The following is a 12,755-nucleotide window of genomic DNA, read 5'->3' as shown; positions in this document are numbered from 1 at the left end:
CATCCAGGACAAAGAGATGAATCTGGAGCAGGTGCACCAGCGTTTGAACAGCCTCCTGGACGAGGACATGGCCCACAAGCAGCTGCCCGGCCAATCTATCGAGATCTCTGCCCTGGACATCGGCAGCATGCAGCCCAGCCAGTCCCTGGAGGGCTTGTCTGTACGGGACTACCAGACCCACCGGGGGGTGCCTCCGCTCTCTGTGACAACCTTCCTCCAGGAGGGTCGTGGGGCAGGAAGGACACTGGGCGCGTCCGGTGGCAGGACCTTGCCCCTGCCCCTCAGCAGCGCCACCATGCCCTCTATCCGCTGCAAGCACAGGGCGCCCAACGGGGGGCTCTTCCGCCAGAGCCCCGTCAAGACACCCATGCCAATGTCCTACCAGTCAGTGCCAGGAGGACCCATCCCAGAAGCCATTGAGCCCAGCCACGGGACGTCCATCTGAGCACGTTGGAACCTCGAAAGACACTCAAAGCTCAAACTGAACGGTGGAGAGCGACGTAGGGTGAATATGGACTGGAGGGATATTCATAAAACATGGACAAAAAAAGAGGCTTTTTATTATCAGTGAAGAGGAATCGGTGTGGCCACAGGAAAGGACAGTAAAGGACTTCTGTGTACATATTTGTAAGTACAAAGAAAGAGGTGATGTTAAAAAACAAAGTGTATTTTGAATATTCTCAAAAGTTGAGTTTAAAAAAACAGCTATAAAAGTATTAAAAAAATGACTGTTTGAATGGCTTTGTAAATTTTGTTCTAAATGAATAAAGGTGACAATTCTTTGTGGTTGTTTTCTAAGTGCCAAGTTCAAAGATGTTTTCTTTCAAATGAACATTTAACTGAATGTACTATGAGAATCTATGAAAAAAATATATACATTTCACACTTCAAAGACACTGAAAGAATTGATCTGTTTCATATGAAAAAAATAAAAAGATTATAGAAAAAGTGTGAAATGTGTGCTTGTGTCTCACTTTGAATGTCTTCAGGTTGAATACAAAGTGTGTGTGTGTGTGTGTGTGTGTGTGTGTGTGTGTGTGTGTGTGTGTGTGTGTGTGTGTGTGTGTGTGTGTGTGTGTGTGTGTGTGTGTGTGTGTGTGTGTGTGTGTGTGTGTGTGTGTGTGTGTGTGTGTGTGTGTGTGTGTGTGTGTGCACGCGTGCGTTCTGTTTTCTTTTGCTATGTGAAAGAAGATCAGATCAGTTTACCAGGCAACAAGCCACACTTGCTCAACCAGTCAAAATACCATTGAACAATTTTACAATTAATTGTCAATCAGAAATGATCTAGCTTCCTATCAAACAACTTTATACAAAGCATCTGTTTCCAAAGATCTCTCCAAAAATCTCATAACTTATCGAATAGACCAATTTACGGCAGCTATATATTGAAATGAAATGGCTAGACATAGGCCTATGTAAACATCTGCATATGATGCTATTGTTCTAAACATGTATCTTTTTGATCATTTGTCACGGTAAATATCATGTGTTTTCTCCTGGGAAAAAAACCACCCACTTCTTTATACCTGTGACAGTAAAGCTGTCATATGTCACAAAATTCTGATTCTGAATATCACAAACCATGCCCCCGGGCCCGTCACTGTGAGATTTCATATCACTTGACAACAAGGCAATCGCCCTGACAACGAGGCTTGAGACCGTGGGCGCTGGATAGAGAGTATGCACATGCATGATTTTCCCATCAGGACACGCCCCCCTAATCTAGACTGAGTGGCAAAACATTGAGCAGCATGGAGTGTTTGGAGTTTGGAAGCGCTTGTTGGAAATCACTCAACCGTGCTGTGTACCACCTGTTTCTAAATGTCACATCATGCAGGAGGCAGCAAAATGTTGTGTTATTGAAAACAAGCACTTCCAAACTCTTGACACAAGAGAAAAATAATCAAATGCAGGGCATTTCTTGACAGAAAGTAGCTACGTTTCTATGGTGGATTTTCATGAAACAAAAACCTTGCAGATAGAAAGAGGATAATTCAAGCTTTTCATACAGCTGCAATGTTGGTGAGTTTAATCAGACAGGACTTTTCTGTTTGGATGAATGGGCTGTCAAGGCCAGAAAGTAGTTTTTTGCCACTCAGTGGCGTAGCCAGATGGTGAGATCACAAAGTGTTTGGCCTCACCTCAGTGTTGGTTTTAATAGCTCATAAGAATGTACAAATGTCCAGGAGGGGCGAGATCCAATCGCCGACCGACATTGCCGTCGGTCCCGTCTGTAGGTCGGTCGGTCTCTCCAAATGCAACCAATCTGTACAATTAGTTACATTTGTACATCGGAATGGCTGACTAGTAGCCTACATACTATCCACAATAAGTTGGGCTGTCATGTATTCCTTCTCCACCTTATACACCATGAAATACTGTAGATAGACGAGAAACAAGGTTCACAAAGACTGTAAAACTATAAAAGTTTTAAAACTTTCAAAATCATCCAATGAAATATCACATTTCATTTCATTTGCATTTGATGGATTGATGAGAATGAGTTTATGGCAAGACACCAATGACTTAATTTGCAACCAGTAAATTAATTACAGTTCAACATAGTGTAAAGACAGCCAAGAAGTGATTGAATTATGGTGAAACCATGCTGAATAGATCCATAGACTAACACGATTAAAATAGCTCAGTGCATAAATGCATAGATAATCACACAAGTAACATTGACATAGACAGTGGCAATACAAAACAGTTCATGAACCTTTCTTTGATAGAAATATATATATATATATATACTTTTTAAAGAATCACTGAGCAAGACAAGAGCTAAGCGTGGCTATAACGAGCTCTATTTCCTTGCGTAGCATAGCGGGAGCATCGCTTTAGCTCGCTCGTGGTGTCTCTCGTGGCTCAACTTCGCTTGAGACGGGGCCCCTCCGGCATGGTCTAAAACTATAGGGCGAAAGTCCCTCCCTTCGTGGTGCAGAAAAGTCCCTGACGCGTTTTGTGTTGAGCCTCCAGTCCAAAGCATCCATCTGTATTGTCCCTCATTGCTCCATGTACCAGTCGTCTTCCACACTGGCAGCTGGCAGAAAATAAACAGCCCACTGTAGCACTTTTCCTCCGAGGTGGTGGAAAGCCTGGTGAGGCGAGGTTACTGTAGCACTCATCTGGTCCGTGTGTCATTGCATATTAATACAGGCTTTTGAACGTATCGATCCAAATTAAATGAGATAAGGTATGTACCAGAATGCACACTCTGAACTGTGCTCTGTCGTTCCATTATCTTGGTCTGGTCTGTGCAAATGCTCCAAAAATATTATCATATTTCCTGTCTCTGTTTCCAGTCTGTTCCCTCTGAGCCATCATTTTCCTTGCAAATATCCCACATAATATCCCCATTTATTACAATTTCCCTCGTTTTCTTTTGCCACAAAACAGCATGCACACCGATTACACTGTATCCAAACAATACAAACATAAAAGAAAAAGAAAAAAACACACTAGTCTAGACAGACATTCATGTAACCGGGTGTGATTTTGACAGTGGACACTTCCTGGGATGCGTACTATATTAGACCCGCCAGGCCGCCAACAGACCAACAACTACCGCTCGAACTGTGCTGCTTCCGTGCTTATGAACGGTTATGTTTAGGTTAGGGTTAGAGATAGGTTGTCGATGTCGGACTAATGACTGGTCACCCCACTCTTTTGCCTACACACATGCGTGGTCTGTGCCATTTTGAAATAGGGCTAAACAGTCAGTTGAAACCATTGGCAAACGGTGCAGAAGTCTTGCAAAGTTAGCGTTTTCTGTGACAATTCCTAGTTTCCGTTGTTAGTTTCATTGAACTGTTGTTTTATCATATTTATTTTCAGTTTTAAATATCAGCTGACTACTTTTAAGGGCTTGATGGGGCCACATACTCACATACAATGTGGTTCAATAGGTTTTGACACATTCATACCTTCTTATTGTGTGTGTGTTGCGGCAAACCAGAGAAACCGCCAGGCCTATTCCCCACAGAAGGAGGCTGGGGGAGGTGATAGAGGGAGTATATCACCCTGTACAGGTATTGCAGCCAATGGGAGCCTGGACATGGACGCACCTGCAGCCAGTAAGGCAATCACCAGAAGCTTTTAAATAGCCGACGCCCAAGCTGTCTGGTGGGTCAGTTTGGACTAATGGAGGAGTGAGGAAGCAGGAATCACTCTGTCCATGAGGAGGCTGGTATGAGGGAGATCTATGGAATTAGATGGCACTAATCTAATTCCATAGTGATCTCACAAGCCGACTGAACTCCACAAAGGAGAGCCTACACAGCACTCTCCCCCAACTGAATAAAGTAGTCACTAGCTCTCTCTCTGCTCTGCCCACAGGACTGCATGTGAATAGAAGCCCAAGCCCCTGACAGGAGGAACCCTATGTTGACGTTTTGCCCTTCCCTGAACAATTTAATAAAAGACAATTTAAGTTTGTTGAATCTGACTCTGAGCCTCTTATTTTGTTGTGAATCTGTGCCTATTCTCCCCTGGGTTGCCACATTTGGTGGAGAATTGGGTAGCCTCGGTCCAGCATTGACAGATTCACAACAAAATAAGAGGCTCAGCGTCAGATTCAACATAAACTTAAATTGTCTTATTAAATTGTTCAGGAAAGGGGAAAACGGGGCAAAACGTCAACATAGGGTTCCTCCTGTCAGGGGCTTGGGCTTCTATTCACATGCAGTCCTGTGGGAAGTGCAGAGAGTGAGCTAGTGACTACTTTATTCAGTTGGGGGAGAGTGCTGTAGGATCTCCCTTGTGGAGTTCAGTTAGGTTTAGGTGTAGGCTGTCAATCACAGCGACTGGCCAGTCACAGCGCACCATTTACTCAAACCCGCAGATGAAACCATGGTAGCCTCCCACATACCAGCCTCCTCATGGACAGAGTGATTCCTGCTTCCTCACTCCTCCAGCTTCTAGTGATTGCCTTACTGGCTGCAGGTGCGTCCATGTCCAGGCTCCCATTGGCTGCAATACCTGTACAGGGTGATATTTTGTCTTACAATTTACAATTACCATTTACATTTTAGGCATTTAGCAGCTTAGCATCATCCCCACATTCCTTTCCACATCAGCTCATTTCTTCTCCCCATATCCTGTTAATTGTTCATTGTGTTCACCTGTGTAATTGTGTTAGCCCTTTGTTTGTACACTCCAACTGTGTCTAGGCCAACTTCTTTGGCACCTTATGCTAGCTAGACTTCGGTTTTAAATTTTATAGCCTATATTTCGGAGTTAATTGCGCCTCAGATTCAGTTATGGTAGATTCAGACTTTTGTGGACTGTTGTACTGCTTCTAAACCATGTCCCGTGTAGTGTGACACTGTCGCTGGTTGTCCTGCATTTGGGGCCTACTTGACGCATATGTAAAAAGAGAGCTAAGAAGAGTCTGCAACACTGACTTTGTTGCTGCAAAAAGGACCGAAGACCCTCAAGCAGGATTACTTAAACACAATGAAGACATTATATAGAGATCTACAGTGTTTTGAAAAAACATTACCATGTGAACAACCTGCCATTCACGGTTTACCATCTGGAGTCCGACTTAAAGAAAATAATGGTGTTGACCTGCTGGGAGTACAGCATCACATGGACTGCATGGCATCTCACAGGCAAGTGAATTCATTTGAATTGCAGTATATGGTTATAGTAAATACATGTAGCCTAGTTGTCTTTTCTTTTTAAGGTAGGATTAAGGTAACTTTGAAAAAAGCACCCTATGCCTATGGTGCATATCATACATCATACGTGACCATAATTACCCCCATACCCTCTACCCCCCCCTACTCCCCCACCTCCCACTGGCACAACTCCCAACCCTCAACCCCAACTAGGAATTGTATTCCATCTGCAGGCTTTATTTTAGGTAGGCTACCAAACCAGTTAAGGATGCAGTGCCTGAAGAAGCAATTGGCCTATCCCACTAGTGAAAATAGCAATATTTAGCAGATATAGCAGATATACGTGTAGAACATATTTTCACTTCCGCTTAAAAGTTTTTGTTTGTGGAATTTATTTAATTATTATATGAATTAAATTATTTAGAAAAAGGGTTAGGCTTGTTAAATATTTTGTATTACAAAAAAGGGGGATATTTAGACCCACACAAATAAATGGATCCCGACCCAGTGTTTGGGAAACAGCTCTAATGCTCTCAATCAAGAAAAGCAAGAGTGGCGTGTTTCTAGCCTGGCTACAGCCCCTGAATCGCTAGCCACGGCACGCCCATTAAAAAATGTGTTCTGGGCGATGTGAAACGAATTGAAAATTCAGGCGTCCGGCTTTAAATTGTTCCTCTTCTAAGCTCTCTCCTTTACATTCTTTTAAAATAAATATTAGCCTTTCAGTATGCTAGCGATAGTGTGAGCAAGTGTCTGCACTTGCAGAGGCACCAGTAAGTGGATCTCTCTGCTTTTTATAATTCTGCAGTGACTTGTTTATTTGCTCTCTTAACTTTCCGCTGTCCCTGTGACTCCAACTTGTCAGTCAGAATAGAATGATATAGTTGTAAAGTCACTGTGGTCACTGCATAGTCATGCCCAAAGGAACAGCATCGGCATTCTGAGAGGACCACATTGATCCCTGTCGGGGACACGTTTCCCATTCCACCAAATGCAGATGGTCCACTGCCAACATTCTAGGTTAAGATTCATCTGATGGCATGGCCTTCTTCACCAAGTGAAGTTACATCACACTGATGTACTGATGCACTGAACCAAATGAAGCCTCCCCGATGAGAGTAGTATCTGCAAAGATGTCTTATGTATTACTCTTGCATGAGAGTGCTGTTGGCCAACACAATGGATTTAGTCGACTTCAAAAACTATCAAACAGCCTTTTTTATATCTACTAAAATTGCACATTTATCTTATAATTACTTCATGATGTCTTCACTTAAGGTTTCCATGTGCTATCAGAGACAAAGACCACCCTTTTCACCCATGATTTGTGCAATTACTGGGTATAACAATGAGATACAATAAGATAATATACTGCGTGTCTGGATGTCAACATCTCCCTCAAACCACTTTGTGGTAGTTCTGTACATCAAGCTTCCTCACGCCACAGAAACACGAGAGTATGTAGAATCCTGAACTATGGGTCACATGGCTCAGGCATCCTTTGTTCCCAAGGCTACTTAATTGTGGGCTCGCCACAGCGAGCACACACTAGTTATTGTCAGTTTATATTTATTCTTATTCTTTATTCCAATTTCCGCTCTTTTTTTGTCACGTAACTACTTCCACATACTTTATGCTAGACATTTAGTTCAAACTTCATTTGCATTCGACTTTAACTTTTTGCGATAGAGCAATTTGTTCGGGCATAGTTTTCCCCCATTCAGGATCATTGAAATCTCCCAGTCATAGATGGCAGACCTACAAGCTTGTAGCGCGCCACCGAGTTGCGCGCTACGAGCTTGTAGGTCTGGCAAGTAGTAGAACTCTTTTTACTTCCACAGCTGAGACATATAAGGGCTTAATTACAGGGCTTGACATTACAAGATCTCAATGACTTGCTCTGCGATACCTTGTGAGCTTGTAGGTCTGCTATTTGTGCAATTGGCTGGCCTTTACACAGCTCTCGCAAGAGCACGCACACACGCACACACACACCCTGTCTTCCTATTGGCTGGCCTTTACACAGCTCTCGCAAGTGCACGCACGCACGCACGCACCCACGCACGTTTATAAAAAATTAACTTTAATTAAAAAAAAAATATATATATATATATATATAAATAAAATAAAAAATGAAAAACATTACTTTAATTTTTTTTTAAACCTTAAAAAAGAAAACTTCAAAATTAAAAACTTAATTAAGATTTTTTTTTTTTTTTTACATTTAAAGAAAAATCTTAGACCATTATCAATAATCATTGTGTTTATGCTTTTAAAGATAGGCCTATATGCTATTTGAACCTTCTTTTTACATGTAAAAGTATGCTATTCAATACAATTTCTGTTAAGCTCATGAATGCTTTTATATGTATACTGGATTGACTCTTTTTTTTTTCTTTTTCTTTTTTACCTTTTCTTAATTATTCAATAATACATTGTAGTGCATTATTCATACATTACAAATCATTAGCAGACAGTAATACTTTACTTACTTTATTCTGCCAGTTTTTGGGCATCATACTACTTCCACATACTTTATTTCCGCTTAATGCAGTTATTTATGCTTATTCGTTTTACAAATTTGTATACATTCTTTTTTTTAACTTTACCTTCAGCTTTAATACATTTTCTACTGTACATTATATACATTGCGTCTTTTGGCGAGCCCACGCAGTTTCTGCAGGGAACTGCTTTCTAGTTACTTACTGAAACAGGCTTACCTCCTGCAGCTATAGGCCCCCTCCTTGTAGTTTGAGAGTCTAATAATAATGATTATTTTATAATGAGATAATTATAGAGATTATCCCAGGGAAAGTTATGCATTTCTATATTAAGAATGAACGACCCAGGGGCACAGTCGGTAGTGCTGTCAAGGTGTCACCTCACAGCTAGAAGGTCCTGGGCCCGATTCCCACTCGGGACACTGTGGGCGCTGGCGGCGTGTCCTCTCCTCCTTATCAGTGCCCATACCCGAGGCGGGGTTGGCGAAAGGGCCTTTCTGTATGGAGTTTGCATGTTCTCCCCGTGTCCCCTAGGGTAGGTACCCTCACAAAAACATGCAGTAATCTATCTTGTTCTCTAAACTGATGGAGGGGAAAGGAACTGGTTGGAATAATGTGTTCCTTCCACGCACTACAACCAGGGAAACTCCCCCGTGTCAGGTGTAAAGGAGCGACTTGGACACTCATGCATGAAGGAAGCATGAGTTCAAGTCCGTTGCTCTCCCCAGGTTGGCGGAGGGTGTGTAGAGCCCAGGATCACATTAGATAATTGACACAATTTGCCTGGCTAATAAGACAGACCGAATCAGCCGTTGGCAAAAAAATAGCCTGTTATTAGTCTGGCTTATTAGCCAGGCTAGTGAAAAATGGGTTACAAAATCGTGGGATAAAGATTATAGAAAGAATGAACGACCCCCATCTTCTACATAGACTTCTATTGAGCAAGGGGATAACCGGCATAGGCGGCGGGTGCATAAGGCTAGGGAAGGCTTAGCCTTCCCAAAAATTATGCTGGGTATTTTTTTTATATATATAATATATGTGCGCAGCATTATAGAAGGTGTCAGAACTCAGCAGCGCCAGTGCCCGCACGGTTCACAGTTCACACCACTGCAGCAACACTGGCACGTTCAGTGGAGTGACTGCTGTCTCTGTGCCGTCTGTGGAGAGCCATGAGCCGCGACTCCCGGAGGGGCAGCAACACGCCAACACCGCCGGGTAATCTACACTGTCACTGACTGACTGACTCGAGACTTGAGAAAAAGACGTCCAAAAGTCGTTGTCTGTGTATAGGCTAATTCATTGGTAAAAGTATGCTAAATAACTCATTTTTAGACCATCTGGGAAATAAATAAATAAATAAATCCGCGGCGGCGGCCTCGCTCCGCTCGGCCGCGAGAATCCCCCCCCAACGCAATTCTATAGCCTACCCAAAGGTAAAACGCACCCGCCGCCTATGATAACCGGCAGTTTACGAACTGCATTGGAGTCTATGGGCTCGCTCGAGTACATGAACCACGTGACCGGGCTGTTTTCTTCCCCCTCAATATCGCAACTCTTCTATTAGATGGCTCTCCATAACCCTAAGCCTAACCCCTCCCCTCACCCACAACAGCTGTGGGTGAGGCTTAAGTTCAGGTGGGTGGTGTTAAGGTGAAAACCAGGTATACTTAATGAACTGGTGGGTGTGGCCACATAAAAACATATTTTTTTGAAAGAAATCTTCCTCCTAGTATAATCCTGATGATCATGTTTTAGGGGGGGGGGGAGAGATAACAGCACTCCATCTTTAAGTTGCTTGATTCAGTATTTAGATATTTGATATTAATTTTATCAGAACATTGTAACTTCTCAATTTTAGAATAAGATAATATAAAGCACATCCTCCAGTCTTGGTGCTGAGCCTAACTGTTATACTATACAGATATCATAAACAAAAGCAACGGCTCACAACTCACTTTGTAATGCTCCAGGTATATGTATTCACGAACACAGCAGGCAGGATGTCCTGCCTGCTGTGTTCGCACAGCAGGCAGGCAGGTTTGATTCCCAGCGGGAATCAAACCCAGCGGGAATCAAACCCAGGACCTTCTAGCTGTGAGGCGGCATCGCTACCGACAGCTTGTTTTTCCATTTCTGACAGACTGAATATAGGAGGCAAATGTATTTATTTATTTAACTTTTTCAAGCTTTCAGGAAAAGATCCAGCTGTATGGTTGAGTACTAATAAAAGGGATTTTAATTCACTGCATGAAGTCCAAAGTCCAGATTTTATAACATGCATTAATATACAGCCCATCCCCACATTCTCTGTGGTGAGACTATGCCCTACGCCTCTTCAAAAACCTGGGAAATATATAACATTTGTTTAATCTATGATCATCATCAATAATGTATGTATGCAATGGATGCAGCCCCACTTATATAAGCTTACATCACACACGTTCCACCAATGTGCCGAAGGGACCATGGGCATAAAAGTGTTGCAGTTATAGGGGGTTGTGGTTGTGGCAAGCTGCCACATGCGTCTCCCATAGTCATGCAGCTGCTATAGTGACCATGTGTGCAGTCTGTAATAGTGTTATTCAGCATGGGTCTGTCTAGCTGGCGTCAATGTGCAAAGGCATCATGTTTTATCTGTGGATTTTTAGGGTCTTCATGTCACTCCACTTATAGGCCCTTTCTCAATTCTATTTTTAAACCCTACCGCTTATCCCTTGCCCCTTCCCCCTACATAATGAGTGTCAAGGGGAATCATCCCCCTAGGAATTGGAACCTAAATATTGAACGTCCCTTAATTGTAGATATTGATATTTGACAAGTGACATGAATCCCCCCCCCACCCCATTTTCCCTCACTGTATATTGTATCTTTTCCCTTTTTTGCTTCCCATATGATGAATTTAGCTACATAGAAATGTCTATTTGTATGTCTCTAAATGTTTGTATGTCTTTAAATGTTTTGATGAATTGAACAATGTGGACCCTGTTGTAAACAAGTGTAATGCTTAATTGGGTCGTCCACTCACAGTTGACAGTCTTTGTATTGAGTTTGTGCTTAAAATGTACTGTAAATTCTACAAACTGTTAATAAATATTTCAATCAATCAAAAACATAATATATTGATATACAACCTGTTCTCAGAAAATAGCTGATCTGCAAGCTCACTATAGGCCAGTGGTTCCCAAACCTTTTCATGTCAAAGACCCTCAAATTGACACTAATTAGCCCGCAGACCGCCATTTGAAGAGATATGCCAGGGACCCCATAGATCTTTACGGCTCTAGCAGTGTCAAGGACCACCAGTGTAACATGCATTAGTCCATGGACCCCCATTTGATGGCATTTCTGTCTCTGGCACCCCCAATTTAGATTGTAAAATCAATGTTAATTTAACTCTGAGAGTGTACAAATGGACCCATTTGGTTACAAACTATTTAGCTGGGGACCCCCTGTGACTCTCTCAAGGACTCCTGGGGGTCCCCATAACCCTTTGGAAACCACTGCTATAAGCTGTAGATCGGCTATTTTGGGAGAAGAGATGGAACGTAAATGTATTTATTCATTAACAGTTTGCAGAATTACAGTACATTTCAAGCACAACTCAATACAAAGACTGTTAACTGTGAGTGGACGACCCAATAAAGCATTACACTTGTTTACAAGAGGGTCCACCATGTTCAAATCATCAAAACATTTAGAGACGTACAAATAGACACTTCTATATAGCCAAAGAACAGAACAGGAGGTATCATAAAGGAGGTAAAAAAGGGAAAAGAAACATATATCGTGAGGGGAAAAAGGGGATTCAGATAATACGGGGGCCAGTTTAGAATTGCAGACGTCCGTACGTTCCCTTTTTTTTTTCTTTTTTTTTTTTTTTTTTTTGCGGCTTACGCCTTTTATTGGTTTTTGAAGGGACAGACAGTAGGCTGACAGGAAACGGGAGAGAGAGATGGGGGAAGACATGCAGTAAAGGCCGTGTCGGGCTCGGGAGTCGAACCCGCGGCACACTGCGACTGGATTACCAGTCAGGTGCCCAGACCGTTACGCCACGGCCTGGGCCGTACATTCCCTTTGAGAGTGGTTTTGAAGGAGTCAAGGGATTTGCATGTCTTAATGACTGTTGGTAGGGCTATAACCTCTGTGCCCAGAGTCACATTGTTGTATTTTGTATTTGCAATGTTTCAACTTTCATGTACTTTATTATTTTCCACCAAACCGCTACTCTATGAGATTTTCCTATTTATCCGCTGGACTATATGCCACAAGTATCTCAAGAAGTGAGATACATGTGTTGCTATGGCAACAGGCAGTGATTGTGAAGCCCCGCCCACAGCTCACCTGGCTGATGGAGTGATGGGCAATCACAATGTTTGGGCCACCTGGAGAGTTTGACTCTGTCAGTCCAGAGTGGAGGTGAACAGAGAGACAGACAGGCTACTGGAGAAGCAAGAGCAATATTTCCCAAGTCTTGCCATATTTCCTTTCTGGAGTACTTCCCTGAACATTGGATATACGCCATTGGATTTAGAGACCTTCTTTCCATTTTGGATTAGTTCCCTGGAGTTTGGATTTCGATTGAGGACGGACTTTGCGGAACAGTGTAAAGGGTGGTAAGAGGAGACTT

At 42.6% G+C, this 12,755-nt stretch overlaps 1 protein-coding gene across 2 annotated transcripts in view; it reads left to right on the top strand.

Annotated features, from left to right (window-relative positions):
* The window catches only part of grid1a (glutamate receptor, ionotropic, delta 1a), a 328,027-nt gene extending 327,258 nt beyond the window's left edge, over positions 1-769 (top strand). For both annotated transcript variants that reach the window (XM_083775212.1, XM_083775211.1), the window contains exon 15: positions 8-769. In XM_083775212.1, the coding sequence (XP_083631338.1) occupies positions 8-445 (438 nt within the window). In that variant the 3' untranslated portion in view covers positions 446-769. The remainder of the gene's footprint in view (positions 1-7) is intronic.
* The last annotated feature ends 11,986 nt before the right edge of the window (positions 770-12,755 follow it).

This window comes from Protomyctophum parallelum, assembly GCF_964188405.1.
Source record: "Protomyctophum parallelum genome assembly, chromosome: 10".
In the NCBI taxonomy this organism is placed as follows: Eukaryota; Metazoa; Chordata; class Actinopteri; order Myctophiformes; family Myctophidae; genus Protomyctophum; species Protomyctophum parallelum.
Note: the sequence above shows the minus strand (reverse complement) of the source record. Positions and strands in the feature narration are given on the sequence as shown.